Source organism: Oncorhynchus keta, chromosome 21 (assembly GCF_023373465.1).
Source record: "Oncorhynchus keta strain PuntledgeMale-10-30-2019 chromosome 21, Oket_V2, whole genome shotgun sequence".
NCBI classification, from domain to species: Eukaryota; Metazoa; Chordata; class Actinopteri; order Salmoniformes; family Salmonidae; genus Oncorhynchus; species Oncorhynchus keta.
The window spans coordinates 27,643,810-27,670,572 of record NC_068441.1 but is presented as its reverse complement, the minus strand read 5'-3'; the positions used below and the strand labels follow the sequence as shown (position 1 = coordinate 27,670,572).

General features: G+C 41.0%; 1 protein-coding gene across 1 annotated transcript in view; it reads right to left on the bottom strand.

The window, feature by feature from the left end:
- LOC118400349 (retinoic acid receptor gamma-A-like) overlaps window positions 1-26,034 on the bottom strand; it is a 76,807-nt gene extending 50,773 nt beyond the window's left edge. The window contains exons 1-2 of the mRNA XM_035797076.2: window positions 25,812-26,034; window positions 6,429-6,681 (exon numbers count right to left, since the gene is read on the bottom strand). Of these exons, the coding sequence (XP_035652969.2) occupies window positions 6,429-6,597 (169 nt within the window). The 5' untranslated portion in view covers window positions 6,598-6,681; window positions 25,812-26,034. The remainder of the gene's footprint in view (window positions 1-6,428; window positions 6,682-25,811) is intronic.
- Window positions 26,035-26,763: the final 729 nt, after the last annotated feature.

Genomic DNA, 26,763 nt, shown 5'->3' with positions numbered 1-26,763 from the left:
GTGTGTGTGTGTGTGTGTGTGTGTGTGTGTGTGTGTGTGTGTGTGTGTGTGTGTGTGTGTGTGTGTGTGTGTGTGTGTGTGTGTGTGTGTGTGTGTGTGCGTACGCCTGTCATTCAGTGTCTGTGTGTGTGTGCATCTGTTACTGTGCTCATCTATCAGTGTGTGCATCTGTCAGTGGCTGCTTGCATGCATGTGTGTGTGTGCACATCTATTAGTGTCTGTGTGTGTGAGTGTGCGTTGTCCAGACAGGATGTGTTGTCAGATTTCACCCTGGCCCTGGCTCAGCCAGAGGGATTAGTGGGGAGTCTTCTCTACTGCGCTCTACCTCTTCCTCAAATCCCTAGAGGATTAACTGAGTGGAGGGAGGGAGGGAGGAGTGATTGACATGCAAAAGCCTGGCAAGGAGAACAGACAAGATTGGACATGGAGGACAGGGAGAGCAGAGTGGGAACCAGGATTTTTTGTTTTACAGTTTTATCACCACTACACTGAAGTGGAGGGTTGGCTACTGTATTACAGCTGTCACATAGGATTGATGATATTTAGCCTGTAAGAAAAGGGCAATATTTAGATGACCCCCTTACAAACAGGCCCATTTTTGCCACATTCTTACCTGCATACACTGCATACGGCATGCTGGGGACAGTTGTAGTTGTGGTTTGCAAATGTGGGTGGGCGTCAATTTTAATAAATCCATTGAGAATTTACATCAAAAATAAAGGCAGGTCCTAAGAAACAATAATAACACAATTTTAACCACTCCACAAATGTCTTGTTAACTATAGTTTTGGCAAGTCGAATAAGACATCTACTTTGTGCATGACATAATACAAGACAGATTATTTCACTTACAATTCACTATATCACAATCCCAGTGGGTCAGAAGTTTACATACACTAAGTTGACTGTGCCTTTAAACAGCTTGGAAAATTCCAGAAAATGATGTCATGGCTTTAGAAGCTTCTGATAGGCTAATTGACATCATTTGAGTCAATTGGAGTACCTGTGGATGTATTTCAATGCCTACCTTCAAACTCAGTGCCTCTTTGCTTGACATCATGGGACAATCAAAATAAATCATCAAAGACTTCAGAAAAACGCCTGAAGGTACCACGTTCATCTGTACAAACAATAGTACGCAAGAATAAACACCATGGGACCACGCAGCCATCATACCGCTCAGGAAGGAGATGCGTTCTGTCTGTTCTGAGATTAATGTACTTTGGTGCGAAAAGTGCAAATCAATCCCAGAACAACAGCAAAGGACCTTGTGAAGATGCTGAAGGAAACAACTACAGAAGTATCTATATTCATATATTCACAGTTAAACAAGTCCTATATCGACATAACCTGAAAGGCCGCTCAGCGAGGAAGAAGCCACTCCTCCAAAACCGCCATAAAAAAAGCCAGACTACGGTTTGCAACTGCACATGGGGACAAAGATCGTACTTTTTGGAGAAATGTCCTCTGGTCTGATGAAACAAAAAAATAACTGTTTGGCCATAATGACCATCATTATGTTTGAAGGGAAAAGGGGGACACTTGCAAGCCGAAGAACACCATCCCAATCGTGAAGCACGGGGGTGGCAGCATGATGTTGTGGGGGTGCTTTGCTGCAGGAGGGACTGGTGCACTTCACAAAATAGATGGCATCATGAGGCAGGAAAATTATGTGGATATATTGAAGCAACATCCCAAGACATCAGTTAAAACTTGGTCGCAAATGGGTCTTTCAAATGGACAATGACCCCAAGCATACTTCCAGAATTGTGGCAAAATGGCTTAAGGACAACACAGTCAATGTATTGGAGTGGCCATCACAAAGCCCTGACCTCAATCACATGGAAGATTTGTGGGCAGAACTGAAAAAGCGTATGCGAGCAAGGAGGCCTACAAACATGACTCTGTTACACCAGCTCTGTCAGGAGGAATGGGCCAAAATTCACCCAACTTATTGTGGGAAGCTTGTGGAAGGCTACCCGAAATGTTTGGCCCAAGTTAAACAATTTAAAGGCAATGCTACCAAATACTAATTGAGTGTATGTAAACTGCTGACCCACTGGGAATGTAAAAGTTTAAATAAATCCAATTTAAATTATTAAATTATACTGATATTTCACATTCTTAAAATAAAGTTGTGATCCTAAGTGACCTAAAACAGGGATTTTTTTGTAGGATTAAATGTCAGGAATTGTGAAAAACTGAGTTTAAATGTATTTGGCTAAGGTGTATGTAAACTTCTGACTTCAACTGTATATTTTATAGTAAGAATATAATGGAATTTAACAGAATAAATCACAACACATTTTTCACACATACATATTGTGTCACCGGGAATGTGTGGAACCGCTGTCATGTCAAATCTGATACTTAGAGCCCAAGCCCATGCTTTTTTTAAATGAACGTTTAATCTATGTTTAGGGAGCAGGTGTAGGCTCTTACCTTCATCATGATACAGATAGAAAATAATAGCAATCCTGTTTTCAAAAGTATGTGATTCTCATTCATATTTCACAACCTCCGCTGGCTTTTGGAGTTGCCTTTAGGCTACATTATTGTGTGCTAAATGTTTCTGATCAGTGATTGATGAGCAAATTAATACAGTATATGCGCTATAGCAACTCCACTTATTTGCCCAGACAGAAACCAAGTAACCAAATAGCCTATACAGACAGAGATTCTGTGAAACAAAATCACAAAAAAATATTGCAGTTCAGTAACCAAAGTTGACTGTGGTATTTTGGATGCAGTAATTGCAAAATAACTGCAGTGTACTGCACTGTAACTGCAGTTACACTGATAGATTACTGCATTGAAACAAACTGTGTTATTTTGTACGCAGTATTTCAATCCAATGTATTTCTAAAGCCCTTCTTACATCAGCTGGTGTCTCAAAGTGCTGTACTGAAACCCAGACTAAAACCCCAAACAGCAAGCAATGCAGGTGTAGAAGCATGGTTAGAGTGCAGCATACTGTGGTTATACTGCACTCTAACTACAGTTATATTAGTGTATTACAGTTATACTGCACTCTGACTGCAATCTTTTTTCATAACCTCAACTTAGCTAATGTTTTCCCAGACTAATTGTAGCCTAACCAATATCCAAATGAAGATGCAGGGTATAAAATGTTTTGATATTTATCGATTCATCAAGACGAGTCCCCACGCCTGTCTCAAAGCAGTGCGATGGCGCTGTCCCAATCAAAATGGTGCTGTCCCTATCAAAACGGTGGTGTCCCAATCAAAACGGTGCTGTCTCAATCAAAACGGTGCTGTCTCAATCAAAATGGTGCTGTCCCAATCAAAACGGTGATATCTCAATCAAAACGGTGCTGTCCCAATCAAAACGGTGCTGTCTCAATCAAAACGGCGCTGTCCCAATCAAAACGGTGCTGTCCCAATCAAAACGGTGCTGTCCCAATCAAAATGGTGCTGTCCCAATCAAAACGGTGCTGTCCCAATCAAAACGGTGCTGTCCCAATCAAAATGGTGCTGTCCCAATCAAAACGGTGCTGTCCCAATCAAAACGGTGCTGTCCCAATCAAAACGGTGCTGTCCCAATCAAAACGGTGACAAGCCGCCTCAACATTATGGCTGCGTTTCATATTAAGCAGTAATCAGCACTTTACTGAAATTATTATTTTATTTATTAGAAATTTAGCAGGATGAAATCTCTTCAATTCTCATTTTCAAGTGTCCAAATAAAGAAAAAAAACACAACAAACAACACTTAGTAAATAGAATAATATAGCAGGTACTGTCTAATAATAATAACAATGAAATAATAATAATAACAAAAACACCAGAAAAAAGGTGTAATTGTGGACTTGGGTAGAACGTTGTTTTTGATATTTATGTTTTAAGATTTTCCCAAATATGAACCCTTATCTTAACCATTCAGAGTTAATACCTAACCTTAAGAATTCAGCATAAATGCGTAAACTTAACCTTGAAACTATACATAGAAGTAACCAAACACATATGGAACAACTTAGAAATTTGATGTTTGAGAAACATGGATGAACTTCTAATTCTGATAGGAGGCTGGGAGAGCTTGTTGCTACCCTTAGAATTTGTCATTGCTGCTGTTGTTGAAAGGAGTAGTGTGAGTCTTGTAAAGTTAGATGTTCCTTAATACAGTATTTAAGCTACAGGGAAATTTAAGTTGATACATAAAAAAAAATATTTGGTACCAATGCAGTTGTCTTCTGTTTGGTGAGTGACAGCCAATTTACTGTTTCAGACATTATGCAATTGTGTGTCTTCTAATGGCATCCAAGAATGAATGTGAAAGATTGTTATAAATTACATATACTTCATAAGGAAGGTCTTTGTTGTGTTTTGATCGATTATGTCACTGTAGTCTAGGATAGGATCCCAGCAGTTGGGTTATTAAGGTCTTTACAATGGACACAGTAAAAAAAATCTTACATCATCTGCATAGTAATCAAAGCTTATAGTTAATTGTTTTTCTAATATAATCAATATGCTTTCCAAAAGATAATTCAGAATGTACCTTCAAACCCAGATATTTCAAACAATCAACACTTTCAAACACCTGCATGAATTTTGAAATAGTCAGCTGTGAAGTTTTTTCTTTGCCGTGTACCACACAGTATGATATATGACTTTGTTGGATTTAATACCAAATTATTTGGTAGAAACAATTTTTGTAAAGTGTTAAAATTATCTTGCATAGTTGCTTATATCAGAAAATAAGGTGGTCCAATACTGAGCCTTGAGGTACACCTCCACTGAGTTCCAGGTTGTGATTTAATTTTTTAAAAACTAGGCAAGTCAGTTAAGAACAAATTCTTATTTTCAATGGCAGCCTAGTTCAGGGGCAGAACGACAGACTTTTACCTTGTCAGCTCGCGGATTTGATCTTGCAACCTTTTGGTTACTAGTCCAACGCTCTAACCACTAGGCTACCTGCCACCCTTCTGTTAGTGAAACCAATGTTTTTAAGATTTTCTAGTAAGATAAAAGGATCCACTAAATCAAACGCTTTGATAAATCAATAAAATGATTACTAGGTTGTTTGGTGGAAATAAAAGTTTTGGCTTTGATACCGAAACTTACGGTTATAAAGGAAAAGATGGAAAAAAGTTGGCGGTATGACAAAGTTGGCGGGAAAACATCTTGGTATGAAATGGATATATCATTGTGGATGTATGTTTATGCTCAATGGCCTGATCATTGTAAGCATTAATGTAGTACTATTCAATAGTTATGTTGTATAGTTAGGTAGTTTTCCTGACCCTCCAACCTCACCAAGAAATACTGGGTACAATTATGAAATGTAATTAACTTAACTCAATAGTTTCAAGTTCTACTAGTTGGTATTTAAGTACTGTCAACAATGATGCGTGGTCAACTAACTCAAATGTTAATCAGGACAGAATACCCAAACTTTTAAGCTTTAAACTCAGCTTTAAACTCAGCTTTAAACAGTTCAAGGCATTTGGTTTTCTCAAACCATTTGAGTTAAAGGGACCATTGCAACTTAATCTAAAACGTAGACCTTAACTTTGTCCAGTAAAACGTTGTAGTAGTGTTACATTTTTCTTTGTTCTCTCCAGCAGCATCCATCTGTCATTGATCTGAATTCCTCTCCAAGCCTCAATCCTGCAGTATTGATGCCTATGTGTTTCATGTGGTTAGAGTCAGAGCCAGGGCACTTATAACAGAGCAGGCAGTGACATATTTCTACTGCTCATACTCACACAGCTCTGTCTCTAAATGTCTGCTGGACAAAACAGGGGCAAGGAAATGACTGTATATTGGGACTGCTGGATGTGTGTGTGTCAGACTCTCTCTCATGTTTTAATTTGATTCACCTCTGTGTGCAGTGCCATGTTATAAAGGGGCTGTTGTTCTGCCTTCTGGTACTCCAGACCAGAGAGAGGCCAGGCTGGCCCCGGGCCTGTACCCTGCCAACCCACCGCCCGCCCGCACCCCGCCACCCGCCTGCTTTACCACATGGAACCCTGCTTTCCTGGAAGGGCCACTTTTCTACACTTATAGTTACACTCCCTCTCTTTCTCTCTGGGTTTACTGTTTTTCTCTCTCTACTTGTCCTTCTCTTTCTTTAGGGTAGGGTAATGATCACAGAGTAATGCCACATGCTGAACCCCAACAAAGAATTCTCTGTCTATGTCCGTTTTTGTATCTTTCTTTTGGCATCCCTCTTCTATATTTCTTTCACAAAGAAAAGTGAAGGGAGGGGAATTTGCTTTTTACACTTTTTAATGCCTATGGTAAACTCCTAAAACCATCCCAACCCAAGATTAAGAGTTGTAACTGAGTAACATATCACAAAAGGGTGTATTTTTGAGTATGTTAATGTGGTGTGTATACATTATGTCTTGAAGATGGAGAGATGAAAAGTAGAATTGAAAATGAAACATGAGTAACAGTACTTACACAATGCAGCCATTTCTTTCGGAAGGTCTGCCCCAAAACGTCCAAAGAGGCTGCTATTGGCCAGAAGGTCGAAAGGTGAGTGGCTCCTCATGGAGTTGAAGGCGAAGGGGTAAACGGCAGGTGAAAAGCCAGTCATGTGACTCACCTGCCGTTCCCTGTTGGTTGCCATGGCCTTGAGAGGATAATTTAGGTCCAGGATAGTTCCGGTCTCTTGTCACTCTTAGGCAATCTTACTGGAGCTGGTCCTGGGGGCCTGGAGAGGAAAGGGATAAGGAGGGGTGATGAGATGAGGTGGGACCCACAGACGAGACACTCTTGGCATTTGCTCAACCAGCTTCATGAGGTAGTCATCTGGAATGCATTTAAATTAACAGGTGTGCATTGCTAAAAGTTAATTTGTGTCACGCCCTGGTCAAAATATTTTGTGTTTATCTTCATTTATTTGGTCAGGCCAGGGTGTGGCATGGGTTTTTGTATGTGGTGTGTATGTATTGGGATTGTAGCTTAGTGGGGTGTTCTAGTTAGGTCTATGGCTGTCTGAAGTGGTTCTCAATCAGAGGCAGGTGTTTATCGTTGTCTCTGATTGGGAACCATATTTAGGCAGCCATATTCTTTGGTTGTTTTGTGGGTGATTGTCCTTAGTGTCCTTGTTCCTGTCTATGTGTTAGTGTACACAAGTATAGGCTGTTTCGGTTTTCGTTACGTTTATTGTTTTTTGTAGTGTTTGTATTTAGATTCGTGTTACGTTTATTAAAACATGGATCGCAATCTACACGCTGCATTTTGGTCCGACTCTCCTTCACACCAAGAGAACCGTTACAATTTGTGGAATTTCTTTCCTTCTTAATGCATTTGAGGCAATCAGTTGTGTTGTGACAAGCATAGGTGGGTATACAGAAGATAGCCCTATTTAGTAAAAGACCAAGTCCATATTATCTCAATAACAGCTCAAATAAGCAAAGAGAAACGACAGTCCATCATTACATTAAGACATGAAGGTCAGTCAATCCAGAAAATTTCAAGAACTTTAAAAGTTTCTTCAAGTGCAGTCACAAAAACCATCAAGCGCTATGATGAAACTGGCTCTCAAGAGGACCGCCACAGGAATGGAAGACCCAGAGTTACCTCTGCTGCAGAGAATAAGTTAATTAGAGTTACCAGCCTGAGAAATTGCAGAACAAATAAATGCTTCACAGAGTTCAAGTAACAGACACATCTCAACATCAACTGTTCAGAGGAGACTGCGTGAATCAGGCCTTCATGGTCGAATTGCTGCAAATAAACCACTACTAAATGACACCAATAATAAGAAGCGACTTGCTTGGGCCAAGAAACATGAGCAATGGACATTAGACCGGTGGAAATCTGTCCTTTGGTCTAATGAGTCCAAATTGTAGATTTTTGGTTCCAACCGTCGTGTCTTTGTGAGACGTGGTGTGGGTGAATGGATGATCTCCGCATGTGTATTTCCCACCGCAAGTCATGGAGGAGGAGGTGTGATGTGTGGGGGTGCTTTGCTGGTGACACTGTCTGTGATTTATTCAGAATTCAAGGCACATTTAACCAGCATGGCTTCCACAGCATTCTGCAGCGATACGCTATCCCATCTGGTTTGGGCTTAGTGGGACTATAATTTGTTTTTCAACAGGACAATGACCAAACACACCTCCAGGCTGTGTAATGGCTATTTGACTAAGAAGAAGAGTGATGGAGTGCTGCATCAGATGACCTGGCCTCCACAATCCCACAATCCCCTGACCTCAATTGAGATGGTTTTGGATGAGTCAGACCGCAGAGTGAAGGAAAAGCAGCCAACAAGTGCTCAGCATATGTGGGAACTCCTTCAAGACTGTTGGAAAAGCATTCCAAGTGAAGCTGGTTGAGAGAATGCCAAGAGTGTGCAAAGCTGTCATCAAGGCAAAGGGTGGCTACTTTAAAGAATCTCAAATCTAAAATATATATTTTTTTAACACATTTTTGGTTACGACATGATTCCATGTGTTATTTCATAGTTTTGATGTCTTCACTATTATTCTACAAAGTATAAAATAGTAAAAATAAAGAAAAACCCTTGAATGAGTAGGTGTATTAAAACTTTGACCGGTAGTACACGTTTGTATACTGCATGGAGTGTCACAATCGAAATGCATCAATGCAAATATGATCAAATGAAAAGTCTGTTACAAACATAGAGGGATGGCATCGTTCATGGAGAAACTAACTGACACAAAATATGTTTTGAAAGTTAAAGGAGAAGAAAAAGAGAAGGAATGAAGGAAAAAGGGGAAAGAATATAGATTGGTAAGGTTATGATGAAGACAGCAGTGGCCAGAGAATGAGTACAAAAGAGGCAGTTCCAGGGAAAATAAGTACAAACTAGGTCTGAGAGGATGAGACTGAGAAGAGAGAAGTCTAATTTCTGTATTTTTTAAAAAGTACAAAATAATGCAATGCCATAAATCAGCCCACTTCACCATGAAGAGTCTCTGTGTTCTCTCTGCCAGCCTGAAGAGTCTCTATGGCCCCTCTGCCCAGGGAACTGTGCTCAACACATGGGCACACTTAACGCATTACAACATGCATGCTTTCCCCCCTCTTCTAAGGCCAATCTTCATGAGACTCCAAGGCACGTGATTCTGTAAAGTCTGGATATTTCCATGTTGAGGTCATGTGGTCAGGAAAAAACTGTTGGTTTTGATTGACAAAGATGCAGGGCCTTAAACATGTGCTGTCTTGCCTCTTCTAAATAATTTCATCAATCTATCATTCCCTCTCCCGACCTCTCTCCCTCTCCCCATCTCTCTCTGCCCCCCTTCTCTCTCTCTCGTTCTGTCCCACCCCCCACAGAGTGATGTGATAAGTGGGGTCACATTCTCTCTGGTGGAGCTGTGGTAAACACACAGGAGCCAAAGAACGCAATGTTTTTTGGGGCCTGATGCAACTTATGAATCAGAGGTAGGGGAGATGGAGGGAGAGAGAAAGAGGGAGAGAGCGATAGAGGAGGAGCTGGAGAGGGAGAGAGAGAGGGAGAGAGGGGGGGTGAGAAGGAGAGGGAGAAAGAGGGAGAGAGCGATAGAGGAGGAGCTGGAGAGGGAGAGAGAGAGGGAGAGGGGGGGGTGAGAAGGAGAGGGAGAAAGAGGGATGAGAGAGAAAGAGAGGGAAGGCTGAGGAACTTACAGTACCCTCTCAAACCAGGGAAAAAAATGTCCATGTATTAACGTGTACAGTGGAAAACACACACTCACGTACACTCGCTCTGCAGTGACCTGTTCCACACACTGGGGGGCACCACAGGGGCAGTAGCATGGCATACCGTGCAAGCAAGCGCACACAATCATACACAAAAAGACCATAACACAACAAACGCACACATGACCACAAACACATACTCCTAATCCTTCTCTTCTTCCCTCCCCCTCTCTGTCTGTCTTTCTCTCAGCCTCTCTCCTTCGTTCACAGAGCTAGTTAATTACAGCCTACTGCAGCGGGCTGCCTCAGACCACCGCTAATTTAAAGTTCCATTCCAGTAAACTGTTCCACATGTGGGGCCAGGCTGGCTGGCCAACCCAGCCACGTTACAGGAAGGATACACACACAGACATACAGCTTTATATTCGTGAAATTTCTGGACTTTTTGCAGAGTAAATATGTTTGACCATTAGAAATACTATTAGAAATACTATTTTCCCTTCGTCATTAGACCCCTAACCTACCCCTAACCTTAACCGTAACCTTTTTAATTTTTTTATTTATTTTACCTTTATTGGTAGGCAAGTCAGTTAAGAACATATTCTTATTTTCAATGACGGCCTGGGAACAGTGGGTTAACTGCCTGTTCAGGGGCAGAACGACAGATTTGTAACTTGTCAGCTCGGGGGTTTGAACTCGCAACCTTCTGGTTACTAGTCCAACGCTCTAACCACTAGGCTACGCTGCCGCCCCTAGCCAACCTTAACCTCACAACCCTAAACCTAACCCTTAAGCTTAAAATTGCATTTGAACTAATTCAGGACATGAAAAAAGACCTGATCTTACAAAAAAGTTATTGTTTTCCTGATAAGGTAAAAAAAAAGCACGCAGACACGCGCACACACGCGCACACACACACACACACACACACACACACACACACACACACACACACACACACACACACACACACTAGTTCATATATCATATCACACCAATGCCTAGTATATAATACGTAGAGCCCTGAGTTTTACTTAGTCAGCTCACAACCACCTACACCATGCAGGTATTCTTACCCTTCAACCCAATACATTCAATCCACTAAATCTGACCAGTGGATAACTCTACACCCCCTATCCATACCCGGACCCATCTATCATTATCACAGCTGTCAAAGATACCTTCTCTCTCTTCCATCTCTTCTTCCTGTTTCTATGCCCCCCTTCTCCAACCACCTCTTCCTCCATCTCTAAACCTCCCTCTCTCAACCATTACCAATCAGTCCACGCACTACACCCCCCTCCCTTTCCACATCGCTCATCTGCCAGGGTTTTAATCTGGTTCTCATTGTTCTCTTTGTTCCATCAGGTCTGTCATTAGGCCTAGCTCTGACCCGGCGGTTTACGGGATGTTATGGTTTTCTTCTTTTGTTTGCTTTTGTCTTGTTGTGTTCTGTTCTGAATAACCAACCCCGTAACTCATTATTCAGCAATCACACACATGCATGCACACGCAAACGAAAGCATGAACTCTGTTTTTCAAGCCATAATTCTTCTTATTGAAATGTTGGATGTTCAGGGGTTTCGATTCTCTGTAAGAGCCAATGTGGTCCTACAAATGTTTTTACTGAGAGGGAAAAAGGCGTTTAGACTCCAGAGACAAGAATCTCTTATATGTCAGAAGTATGATAGGATGGTATGAACGTGAATAGACTGATGTCCAAATGAAGGTAAGTGGTTCAAAGACCACATCCCTTGAGAGACACATACATACTCCTGCACACACACACATACATGGATCCTAAGCATCCTTATGGGGAAGTGTTTGGTGGGAACCAGGGTCAGTCTGAGGCTTCAGTATGGAGGAGAGATAAAGTTCATACGGGACGTGTCGAACCACTTCCCATAGGCTTAGTCACACAATTCACACAATAAGAACCACGTTTCTCTCCAGTACAACAAAAGAAAGAGAAAAAGAAGGAAAGAAAAAAAGAAATGCAGGGAAGCAAAAAAAGTGAAAAGTGAAAGAAGATGGAAAAGAGAAGGAAAGAGAAAAAGAAAGCATTTGTTTCAGGCATCTGGAGCCTTTCCTCCATTTGTAGGAGGTGAGTAGTGTTTCATAAATTACTCCCACATTGAGAGCTGGATCAATAAGAAAAAGAGAGGACTGTGATGAAGAAAGGGGGAGGGAGGACAGATGGGGTAGTGGAATAGCAGATATCAAAATAAAGAATCAGTTTTATTTCCTCCAATAAACCCACAACATAATGCGACTCCAAGCCAGGAAATGTTTATTTTGCTCTAATGAGTCACGCCATCCTGGACATCCTTTCTCTCCTTCTTCATCTCTCTCTCTCTCTCTCTCTCTCTCTCTCTCTCTCTCTCTCTCTCTCTCTCTCTCTCTCTCTCTCTCTCTCTCTCTCTCTCTCTCTCTCTCTCTCTCTCTCTCTCTCTCTCTCTCTCTCTCTCTCTCTCTCTCTCTCTCTCTCTCTCTCTCTCTCTCTCTCTCTCTCTCTCTCTCTCTCTCTCTCTCTCTCTCTCTCTCTCTCTCTCTCTCTCTCTCTCTCTCTCTCTCTCTCTCTCTCTCTCTCTCTCTCTCTCTCTCTCTCTCTCTCTCTCTCTCTCTCTCTCTCCCTGCCTCCAGGGGATACAGTGTACCTGTGCGTCTCAATGCTGCCTTTATGAGGCAGGGCTGGGTTGGGTCAGACTGGGCTGTCTGGCCCTGCTGTGTGTGTGTGGAGGGGGTTAGGTTAAGGTGGGCTGTCTCAGTGATCTCATCCCCCACCATCTCCACACACACACACACACACACACACACACACACACACACACACACACACACACACACACACACACACACACACACACACACACACACACACACACACACACACAGACTCACTCACACACTCACTCACACACTCACTCACACATGCCAGAGGGGCACCTCTTTCCAAATGGTGAGGAATTTAAAGCAGATATGGTGTGTGTGTGTGTGTGTGTGTTGCGGGGCATTCCATTCCTTCATCTCTTTTCCACCAAGGCCTTTAACTGAGGGGCACACCTCAACACACACAAAACAAACACAAACGTCTTGCCTCTTCTCACTGGCTTTCCCGTGAAAATGTTTATTTTTTATAACAAGGGTCTATAACTGTAAAACACATTCATATAATGTTACTTTAATGATTTAATGACTTTAATGGTTTGTTATAGCCTCGACCTGCCACTGTATATATAACCATTGACCATTGGATATGTTTAAAATCCAACTTCTAATTTTCTTTACAAATAAAGCAATCAATATAAGCCCGTTTAAAAAGTGAACCAGAAATAAAAGCATCCTGAAGTGTTTCCAACTGCATCCACCTCTCTGGGGCTAAGTACTACTGTACTGTGGAAACAGTGTTTTCCAACCGAGCTAAACCCACACAACAGCTTGTTTCTGAGGCGAAGCGTACTCTTCACTGGGTGATTTTTAAGTATCCAGCTTTCATGTGGTCAATGCAACATGCTGAGTAATATGGAGGGGTGGTTTAATATGCCTCTAATTACTGACTTAAACATGCACACACGCGCCCGCGCACACACACACACACCAGGCCATTACTGAGGTGGGATGTGGAGAGCTTTAATCAAACTAATAAAAACTGAGCTGTGTGACCCCATGTCTAGACGACTTTAGTATCACTTTGATAAGTACACTCTTTATTACTTATTAAATCACTTCTCTGCCTGCCAGACATTTCACCTACTGGCTTCAGGTTTTCACCTCTGTTCCATGTGTACAGTTAAACAAAGTTTAATTCACTTTCATTCAGAGAGAAACTCATGCAGCTCAACTATTCAACATTTTGTCCATAAATGTTCTATAGAACAACACGGTTAAGATCTAATACATTTTCCCAACTGGTATTAGAACTGATTTGAATTTCCTTTGTCCAAACTGCCAAGTCATACAGTAACGGTGACATTTGCGCAATCGGTTTTCTATCGCTCATTGACACGTCACCGTGTGGGACTGTGGGTCAATTAACTTTGTCGGAGTGGGTGCCCTGATTCTAGTTTGTCCCACTCAGAAGTATGAGATGGGGCGGGGGTAGGTTGACCTCAGGTCTCCCCACTGGAAGCCTGAGGAAGGGGGAGCTGAAGGGGGGGTTGGCCCAGTGAGCCGTACAAGGTAGAAACGCCACTGCAAAAGACAAAAACGTATATAACTGTGTGTGTGTGTGTGTGTGTGTGTGTGTGTGTGTGTGTGTGTGTGTGTGTGTGTGTGTGTGTGTGTGTGTGTGTGTGTGTGTGTGTGTGTGTGTGTGTGTGTGTGTGTGTGTGTGTGTGCGTGCGTCTGTGTGTGTGTTTTCTCTCTATGCAGAACAGAAGTGTTGTCTTTTGTAGCTGAGTTAGCACAGGGTCAAATGGTCCACTTGACTCAGACAGCCTGAAGCAGCAGAGTCTGGCTGGAGCTGGAGCTGGATGAACCAAAACACCTGCTTTTACAACTACTACCACTCTTTGTAATGTATGTGACACCTGGACTCCACCAGAAATATAAATGACCATGTATTATGAGTGAGAATGGGTGGAAAAACATGACTTCAACAGGGATAATTGGCTAGTGAAATATGAAACATAAATTAAGGTGTTCTTGCGAGTATTTAACACAAACCAACCAGGAGGTGGTACGTTCACAACTCACACTTCAAAATACACACTCTGGGAAGTTTCACACACACGGCAAAACTCACACCCACACACACACAGACACAGACACAGACACAGACACAGACACAGACACAGACACAGACACAGACACAGACACAGACACAGACAGACACAGACACAGACACAGACACAGACACAGACACACACACACACACACACACACACACACACACACACACACACACACACACACACACACACTCACAGGGTAAATCACCCATGAACAATACACAATTCAATTATAGATTCTCTCTTTCCCAGACAAATAAAAGGCCATAATATAGAAGTTATGATATGCATATATTTGTAATCATAAGGAATCAGAATATAGCTGGTTCTCTAAAACACATGCTACTCTCGGTATCGTAACACCAACATCGTGGTCAAGGTTTGTGAACAACAACTTTAATTTATGAAAGCTATTATGTCGTGAGATTAGCTGTAACAACAAAATTGCATAAATATGCATAGAAATGTCCTTTATTACCGAAATATTTGGATACCATTTACGACCAAGATGGTAAGTAAAAAATGACTCCCTTTTAACGACTTAACTTCTTTGAGGAAAACTAGACTTTTGTACGAACAAATGAAATGTTTCACTTCATGTGAACGTTTTTTTTTTAAACATTTTGTTGTGGAAAGTTTTTCCTCATAATCCTTCATCATGGTCGTTTAGTTTCTATCTATTTAACCATTCTGTATGAATGCTCAGCACAGCTCCTCAAGCCACAGTCATCTTACTGCATCTCTCACTGTCAAACGGACAGATGGTAAAGGAGAAACATGGGGTTTTGTTTAGGCAGCAGTAACTGCTTTGCCTATGGAAATTGGAATGTGGTTTAAAAAACAGGCCTATAAAGTTTTTCTATACTCTCTTCTATGCCTTGCACTGCAAACACTGATTTAGCCAACGTCATATCAAAATAACATAGTAGATTGTAGATTTTGTAATACCACTGTTACTCTTACAATAACTGTCACAACCTTTACAATCTCTTACTAACCATTTCATAAATAATGGTAATTACAGATACACCAACAATATTGTTACTCTCCTAATGGTAACTACAGATACATCAACATATTGTTACTCTCCTAATGGTAACTACAGATACATCACCATATTGTTACTCTCCTAATGGTAACTACAGATACATCAACATATTGTTACTCTCCTAATGGTAACTACAGATACATCAACATATTGTTACTCTCCTAATGGTAACTACAGATACATCACCATATTGTTACTCTCCTAATGGTAACTGCAGATACATCAACATATTGTTACTCTCCTAATGGTAACTACAGATACATCAACATATTGTTACTCTCCTAATGGTAACTACAGATACATCAACATATTGTTACTCTCCTAATGGTAACTACAGATACATCAACATATTGTTACTCTCCTAATGGTAACTACAGATACATCAACATATTGTTACTCTCCTAATGGTAACTACAGATACATCAACATATTGTTACCCTCCTAATGGTAACTACAGATACATCAACATATTGTTACTCTCCTAATGGTAACTACAGATACATCAACATATTGTTACTCTCCTAATGGTAACTACAGATACATCAACATATTGTTACTCTCCTAATGGTAACTACAGATACATCAACATATTGTTACCCTCCTAATGGTAACTACAGATACATCAACATATTGTTACTCTCCTCATGGTAACTACAGATACATCAACATATTGTTACTCTCCTAATGGTAACTACAGATACATCAACATATTCTTACTCTCCTAATGGTAACTACAGATACATCAACATATTGTTACTCTCCTAATGGTAACTACAGATACATCAACATATTCTTACCCTCCTAATGGTAACTACAGATACATCAACATATTGTTACTCTCCTAATGGTAACTACAGATACATCAACATATTGTTACTCTCCTAATGGTAACTACAGATACATCAACATATTGTTACTCTCCTAATGGTAACTACAGAGACATCAACATATTGTTACTCTCCTAATGGTAACTACAGATACATCAACATATTGTTACTCTCCTAATGGTAACTACAGATACATCAACATATTCTTACTCTCCTAATGGTAACTACAGATACATCAACATATTGTTACTCTCCTAATGGTAACTACAGATACATCAACATATTCTTACCCTCCTAATGGTAACTACAGATACATCAACATATTGTTACTCTCCTAATGGTAACTACAGATACATCAACATATTGTTACTCTCCTAATGGTAACTACAGATACATCAACATATTGTTACTCTCCTAATGGTAACTACAGATACATCACCATATTGTTACTCTCCAAATGGTAACTACAGATACATCAACATATTGTTACTCTCCTAATGGTAACTACAGATACATCAACATATTGTTACCCTCCTAATGGTAACTACAGATACATCAACATATTGTTACTCTCCTAATGGTAACTACAGATACATCAACATATTGTTACTCTCCTAATGGTAACTACAGATACATCAACATATTGTTACTCTCCTAATGGTAACTACAGATACATCACCATATTGTTACTCTCCAAATGGTAACTACAGATACATCAACATATTGTTACTCTCCTAATGGTAACTACAGATACATCAACATATTGTTACCCTCCTAATGGTAACTACAGATACATCAACATATTGTTACTCTCCTAATGGTAACTACAGATACATCAACATATTGTTACTCTCCTAATGGTAACTACAGATACATCAACATATTGTTACTCTCCTAATGGTAACTACAGATACATCAACATATTGTTACCCTCCTAATGGTAACTACAGATACATCAACATATTGTTACTCTCCTAATGGTAACTACAGATACATCAACATATTGTTACCCTCCTAATGGTAACTACAGATACATCAACATATTGTTACTCTCCTAATGGTAACTACAGATACATCAGAGCATGGCGCTTGTAACGCCAGGGTAGTGGGTTCGATTCCCGGGACCACCCATACGTAGAATGTATGCACACATGACTGTATGTCGCTTTGGATAAAAGCGTCTGCTAAATGGCATATATTATTATTATATTATTATTATCAACATATTGTTACTCTCCTAATGGTAACTACAGATACATCAACATATTGTTACCCTCCTAATGGTAACTACAGATACATCAACATATTGTTACTCTCCTAATGGTAACTACAGATACATCAACATATTGTTACTCTCCTAATGGTAACTACAGATACATCAACATATTCTTACCCTCCTAATGGTAACTACAGATACATCAACATATTGTTACCCTCCTAATGGTAACTACAGATACATCAACATATTGTTACCCTCCTAATGGTAACTACAGATACATCAACATATTGGTACCCTCCTAATGGTAACTACAGATACATCAACATATTGTTACTCTCCTAATGGTAACTACAGATACATCAACATATTGTTACTCTCCTAATGGTAACTACAGATACATCAACATATTGTTACTCTCCTAATGGTAACTACAGATACATCAACATATTGGTACCCTCCTAATGGTAACTACAGATACATCAACATATTGTTACTCTCCTAATGGTAACTACAGATACATCAACATATTGTTACTCTCCTAATGGTAACTACAGATACATCAACATATTGTTACTCTCCTAATGGTAACTACAGATACATCAACATATTGTTACTCTCCTAATGGTAACTACAGATACATCAACATATTGTTACTCTCCTAATGGTAACTACAGATACATCAACATATTGTTACTCTCCTAATGGTAACTACAGATACATCAACATATTGTTACTCTCCTAATGGTAACTACAGAGACATCACCATATTGTTACTCTCCTAATGGTAACTGCAGATACATCAACATATTGTTACTCTCCTAATGGTAACTACAGATACATCAACATATTGTTACTCTCCTAATGGTAACTACAGATACATCAACATATTGTTACTCTCCTAATGGTAACTACAGAGACATCAACATATTGTTACCCTCCTAATGGTAACTACAGATACATCAACATATTGTTACTCTCCTCATGGTAACTACAGATACATCAACATATTGTTACTCTCCTAATGGTAACTACAGATACATCAACATATTGTTACCCTCCTAATGGTAACTACAGATACATCAACATATTGTTACTCTCCTAATGGTAACTACAGATACATCAACATATTGTTACTCTCCTAATGGTAACTACAGATACATCAACATATTGTTACTCTCCTAATGGTAACTACAGATACATCAACATATTGTTACTCTCCTAATGGTAACTACAGATACATCAACATATTGTTACTCTCCTAATGGTAACTACAGATACATCAACATATTGTTACTCTCCTAATGGTAACTACAGATACATCAACATATTGTTACCCTCCTAATGGTAACTACAGATACATCAACATATTGTTACTCTCCTAATGGTAACTACAGATACATCAACATATTGTTACTCTCCTAATGGTAACTACAGGTACATCAACAATATTGTTACCCTCCTCATGGTAATCATAATAGTGACTGCAGCACTAATGATGGTAACGATGATAATAAAGATGTTTAAATCAAACGCACAATGGTGCCGTTATGTGGAGCCCACCCCCTCTGGTTGACTCTGGGGTTGCCAGGTCGCGACTTAGGTCACCCCATGTCACTCCAGGCTAGGGATAGGGGTCAGGGGTCATGCCTAATTGAGGCATTTGGTAAGCACCTTTTAGCTCTGCTCAAGTGGGTTTGTGTCTGTCTACAATAGGGCTTGGCATTACCACCTCTCTTCACCCTCTCTCTACCGCTCTCTCTCTTCTCACTCTCAAGGTTGAGGGTTGCGTTCCACAACAGAGGGAGGACTAGAGGTGACTTGCTGTGTTTAAAGGACTAGTTGATGTTGATCTGAAGGCAGGCCTGAGACTGTGATTAAAGTAACACACAGACAGAAGACAGCTTCACTGATACACCAGGTGACCAGATGATACAACCTGACCCGATGACAATGACCACCATACAACACACTCAAACACAGTGTTAAAGAGCCAAACGGTACATTCTGAGACATACATTTTGAAGTAAATAGCAATGTTTCCACAAAGTGAAGCAGAAACAAAGCATTTTTTAACAGGAAGAAGAACAGACATACTTGGAGTAGAACTGTCATTTGGAAAGAGTTAAATATAGTAGTAGCTGCCCTCAAGAGAGTTGTTCTCAAACAATGCAGGATCTACAGCGGATGGTGAAGATGCAAGGCCCTCCAGCGGATGGTGAAGATGCCCCAGTACATCCCTGGGACCGTGCTTCCACCCATCCAGGACATCTACTCGAAACGGTGCATGAGAAAGGCCTGCAGCATCATCAAGGACCCCACACACCCCAGCCAAGAGCTGTTCACTCCCTTACCGCCGTGCAGACGGTATCGGAGCTTGAGGTCTGATAACAACAAGCTCACAGACTTTTCTATCTACAAGCCATCAGACTGCTCAACACTTAAACTGGACTGACCACCTGTTCTGACTCTAGTACACATGCACTCACTTACGCACACACCCACACGGACATATACACATCCAGACACACACACACACACACACACACACACACACACACACACACACACACACACACACACACACACACACACACACACACACACACACACACACACACACACACACACACACACACACACACACACACACACACACACACACACACACACACACACATTCATGCTACACATACATCACAACTGCTGCTACCAGACTCTTATTATGATTGCCAAATGCTGCAAAATTGTAACACTGGCCCCCCAATCCCCTCTTCCCCAAAACACGTAAATATTGGACTATAAATTGTGCCTTTCTGTATTATACTTATGCTAACATGTTTATTCTGTTCTACTGAGCCATTTACTTTTCCATTGAAATGTCCATTGATATTTATAGCAAAAACACAGAGGTTGACACGAGGAAAAGAGAAGGAGAGACATTTTAATTTTAGAGCAAGTAAAGCTGAACTCTTGCTGTTACCTATTGTTCACTCAACAAATAAATAAATATGTTATTTGGGTTCAGACGTGTGTGTTTTTTTTTTTGGGGGGGGGGCAGTTTGAAAGGGGATGGTATGGACAGACAGGTATGGACGGACAGGTATGGAGAGAGAGAGAGAGAGAGAGAGAGAGAGAGAGAGAGAGAGAGAGAGAGAGAGAGAGAGAGAGAGAGAAAGAGAAGAGAGAGAGAGAGAGAGAGAGAGAGAGGTGTTGAAAAATGCTTTGTGTTGACAGATGAGTGGTGACAGTGAAACAGAAAGAAAGAAATAGAGAGAGAAGACCCACAGCCTTCTCCGCCTGAGGGCCTGTCATTCTTGAAAAGTGAAGGGAACAAAGACGCAAAGATTGCAATGCAGTTAAAGGAGTTAGGCAGTAATAACCATCACACAAACACTGCAGATGCGTCATTTGTGTGTGTGTGAAAAATGTAACATTTGTTAAACGTGTGAGAAAATATTACGTAGACTGTAGTGGGTGTATGCTGGGAATATATCTAAAGCGTGTGGCCAGACAAGACCAGAAACGTCAGTCTGTCAGGTCAGGTGAGTTTGGTTATAAAACACAGCGCTGACAGACAAGCTTTCACACACTCGCACACAAACACACACATGCACGCATACACACGAGAGGGGAATGAGTTTAAACTACAAACGTATACACATTTATACATAAACAAATGCTATCAAAACATGTTTTTACAAAAGCATAAAATTGTACAAAGAAATTTGGCTATACGACTGTTTCCATTTCCAGACCCCCAGAACAGTTACACATAAGAATGAAATACCTACAGTATATCTAACCAACTAAACTAATACCCATATGTGAATCAGGGAATGTAGATAACAAAATGAAGATCAGATGGTAGTCATTGGCGTATGGAATTTAGATCTCTAAGACACTAGAGTCAGTTTAGAGTCAGTCTCTAAGATCTAGAGTCAGTTTATCATTTTCCACCCTGATGGTTAAGGTTAGGGATTAGAGAGGATAAGCTGATCCTAGACCTGTGCTAATGGTTGACCTGGGAGTTCGGTGGGACTGAGAGTATTGTTGCTGAGGGCCATTAGTTGACACTCTCCAGGCATCTTGGGTCTGGGAACATTAGTGTTTGGATCTTTGACTTCAAACTCATACCTCCAGCCATACAACACGCACCAACTACACACATTAACAAGCACCAACCAACCAACCACACACACACACACACACACACACACACACACACACACACACACACACACACACACACACACACACACACACACACACACACACACACACACACACACACACACACACACACACACACACACACACACACACACACACACACACACACACACACACACAGAACTGCACAAAACATTATACACGTGATTGGCACTTCTCATAAATACCAGGATCACTAACACACAAAGACATGAGTACTCTGACACATCACATATACAGTGATGAATAACTGTAGTAAAACTCCACTGACTTCACTCACACAGAGAAAGATGTCCAGTCTGAGTAAGTGACACATAGAGTTCTGGTGGTAGAGAATAAGAGAAAGATATCCAGTCTGAGTAAGTGACACAGAGAGTTGTGGAGATAGAGAATAAGAGAAGGGGACTCTCCATGTAGTACATTTAGACACACTCTGACCATGGCGTCTGACAAGCCACTATATACACACTGCTTTTACTAGAGCTGGCCCTCACTCTGGTGGGACATACAGAATGGTGTGTTGTGTTGTGTTCATCTCTTAGAGAAGTGTGTGTGCTCCCTCCACAAAATACAGCTGACAGATCTTTTTATAGATAATTAAACGTGGGCTTATGAGTGAAGTTTAGTAATTCATTCAGCAATCCTCCTCCTCATCCTCATCACTCCATGCCAAGATAGTTACTGGATGTGCTCACTAATATTCCATCAGACATTAGGAAAATACATCTGGAATAGATTTGTCGGGAGTCCGCTACATTGGCAAGGGGCAGGATAGGCATAGCATAGAGCAATATGCCATAGATCAGCACACTATTATTGATCAGCATTACATCAGAGCAAGAAGGAAGACAACAGCTTAACTATAGCTTGGTCCATAGACAATGATAGCAAAAGTTTTAATTTGAACAAATGAAGTAAACAGGGCAACAAACAGTTTACATGGTTGCAATGTTTATACCGTTCATAATTTAATACTGTACATGTCAAATACAATTAATGCGTACATGTTGCTTTTGCGAAAAATTGTGCACATGCTGTATGAGTAAGTCACAAATGTGTGTACGCAGGTGCACACAAACTCATACACAAATTCAGACATGTAAGCTGGTGCACACACACTCATACACACACGTTCAGACATGTAAGCTGGTGCACACACACTCATACACACACGTTCAGACATGTAAGCTGGTGCACACACACTCATACACACACGTTCAGACATGTAAGCTGGTGCACACACACTCATACACACACGTTCAGACATGTAAGCTGGTGCACACACACTCATACACACATGTTCAGACATGTAAGCTGGTGCACACACACTCATACACACACGTTCAGACATGTAAGCTGGTGCACACACACTCATACACACACGTTCAGACATGTAAGCTGGTGCACACACACTCATACACACATGTTCAGACATGTAAGCTGGTGCACACACACTCATACACACACGTTCAGACATGTAAGCTGGTGCACACACACTCATACACACACGTTCAGACATGTAAGCTGGTGCACACACACTCATACACACACGTTCAGACATGTAAGCTGGTGCACACACACTCATACACACACGTTCAGACATGTAAGCTGGTGCACACACACTCATACACACACGTTCAGACATGTAAACTGATGCACATACACTCATACACACACGTTCAGACATGTAAGCTGGTGCACACACACTCATACACACACGTTCAGACATGTAAGCTGGTGCACACACATACACAGAAGTGCTATGCCCATAAGGGGCACAGGGGCACAAGCCCATGCAGATTTGTCCTCTTTCTTTTTCCCTTTTTCCCCTTTCTTCCCCACTCTTGTTTGTGATTTGTCAGATTGCTGAACGAATTACTAAACTTCACTCAAAAGTCCATGTTTAAGTATGTATAAAAAGATCTGTCAGCTGTATTTTGTGGAGGGAGCACACTGACCCCCCCCATTCCCCTTAGTAAGTGGTTCCTTCCAAGGTGCACTGAGGAGCAAAGATATGCTAGGTGGGATGCTAGATTACTTTAGTGCATGCAGAAGGTATCGTCAGTGGAGGAGGAGAGAGAGTGTCCAGTAACACACATAGCGTTTGATTTTATTTTAGCTGCCGGTGCTGGGCAGGACCCGCAGGAAGTATGTTTGTAAATTCATTTGATCAAGCTATATTGATTCCTTTTTTATTTATTAAAAAAACAAAAACATTTAGTTCTTTCTCTGTAATAGCAACTTTATGAAGTTGGCTTTAGCTAGCCAGCTAGATACTATCGGTTCCCAATCTCCCCACCTCATCATAGCTAGTTAGAGTAGCTAGCTTGTCTAACTATCTTAGCTGGCATGCCTGCCGGCAAGGTTACTAGACTTTTAAAGAGCAAGCAATTACTAATGCACTGAATAAGACTTGCATTCATTTGAATATTTTACTCAGATTTGAGCAGAGATACAGAGAAGCATATTTAGTTTCTTACATTTTGTATTTATCACCAGTACAGGCAGCTCAAGAGGTATGCTTAGATATACAGAAAAAAGCTTGGTTTAAATGTAATCTGGTACCTTATGATATGTTATGATATTTATGTATTAATTATGATGTCATGATATGTGCATGTACTGATGATGTGTGCTATGATCCCATGTTTAGTGTTGTAATGTGGATGTAATATCCCAGGCATGTTAGTGCAGTATATTGAGATGTGTGATTTACATCAGTCAGAATGACACTCTCATGTAAATGACAATTGAACAGTTAAAGAGGTATGCTTACATAACCTATGTAGAAAAACACATATTTCTTGTATATAGAATTAGGAACAATGACTCTTGAAACTACCACCACCTCCTCCTTTCTCATGTACTTCATGCCCCCTCTAAAATAAGGGTGCATAACACCTCTGAACACACACACACACACACACACACACACACACACAGACACAGACACAGACACACACACACACACACACACACACACACACACACACACACACACACACACACACACACACACACACACACACACACACACACACACACACACACACACACACACACACACACACACACAGGCACAGACACAGACAGACACAGACACACACAAAGCAGTGGGCAAAGCAGAGGCCCTAATGTCTGAGTATAGAGTTTGTATAGTGGCTGGCTTTGTCTACTCCTACAGTAGCTACCACATGATAGGTCTGTGCTTCTGTGCTGTGTGTGACCATAACATGGGGGTGGAAATATAATGACATGTAAAGACACATATTACAAAGTAATTGAGATGGAATTACACAGACATATATGTACACATGTATAATGGCAAAGGGAGGAAATATACTGACATATAAGTACACATACTATGAAGACATGGAGGTGTATTACACTGACAAACAGTATATGTCCCCATAATATAAAAGTTAGTGCAGGCCGATGTGAGAATATATTGCGTCATGCAACGAATAGAAAACACAGTGTTCATGTCAGAATGGGGAATTTGAGCATGTTTGAAAATTAAAAGATAGAAGATGTCATACAATCGGCAACACACACAAGAACGCAAAGAACATACAGAAACCTGAACATATCACACGCACTGGCACTCACGCATACAATACTGCACATGCACTCACACACATAATAATGGTCGAGCACAAGAAAGAGGCGATCTTCTTTCATTCCTCTCCTTTTTTATGTCTTTCTCACTCACTCGTTTTCCTTCCTCGCTCTCTTTAAATCCCTGTTCTCGATTAAGCTGTCCTCGGGAAACTCAAACTCTCCCCTCGTAGCGTCCCAATCCTCCCCAAACACACACAAACACTCTGTTTTAATTGTCTCCCCGTCCACACACACACACACACACACACACACACACACACACACACACACACACACACACACACACACACACACACACACACACACACACACACACACACACACACACACACACACACACACACACACACACACACACACACACACACACACACACACACACACACACACAGACTCTCTCTCTTGTCTTAGTCCTGCTCTGACATGTTCTCTTTGTCTTTCCTTCTCTCGCAAATCCACAGAAAGACTCAGAAAGAAAGAAAAAACTGGAAAAAGAGGGATGTTTTCGTCTGTAACGCTCAATCAGAAACCCAAACTCACCGGATCTGGATTGTGTCTGGAGCACAGACAGACGGATGAAGGAAGAGAGTGAAAGGAGAGGTGAACAGAGGAGAAGTGTAGTGGAGTTCAGTTGGTCAGTCAGAAGTCCCTCTCAGAGAGAAGAATAAGCACGGCCTGTTGCATTCCGCCTTCCTCACGCTTTTTTCTTTTCTCGCTCTCTCCCCCTCTCTCACTCTCTTGCTCAGTCACTCACACACTCTCTCTCTCTTCTTGCTCTCTCTCTCTCTCCCACTGAAATCATTATGCACTTTGATTCACAAACCCTGCCTCTGTCACGTGATCCAACACTTCAAATATACAGCACATTTTTTACAAGCCACATAATGCCTGAAGGGATGGAAAATAGGGTCCAGAAAGCTTAGGTTTCAACTTCTCAGCCCCCCTCTCTTTCCTTCTCCCTCTCTCTCCCTCTTTCTTTGTCTCTCACTCTCTCCCTTCACTCTCCAACCTACACGTTTGGATCGTCAGTTACCTAACTATTCTTGGATAATTCCTTTCCTTGACTGTTCCCATACCTCCCTTTATGCATCTTCATTTAAAAAACAAACAATTGTCCACCCAACTTTGTACAAGTGTATGCACCCGTGTGCGTGCACGTAAATGTATGTGAAGGTGTGTGTCAGAAATGCCAATTCATTCATTTTTCTTCTCAGTCCCATCATGTTGTCGTGTTCTATGTTCCTAAATTCAATTTTAATTTAAAGTCACACACACACACCAGACCAGCTCCAGGAAATTGTATGACTAACGAAGCCATCCGTCAAATGTGACAATTCACAATATGAGTGAGCAGCCTGTGGGCAAAGCAGAGGCCCTATTGTCTGAGTACAGAGTGTGTATGGTGGCTGGCTGGCACTCACACACACACCTCACATATATGCTCTGAAACAGTCATTACCTAGCAGACATACACAAACACACACGCAGCAGA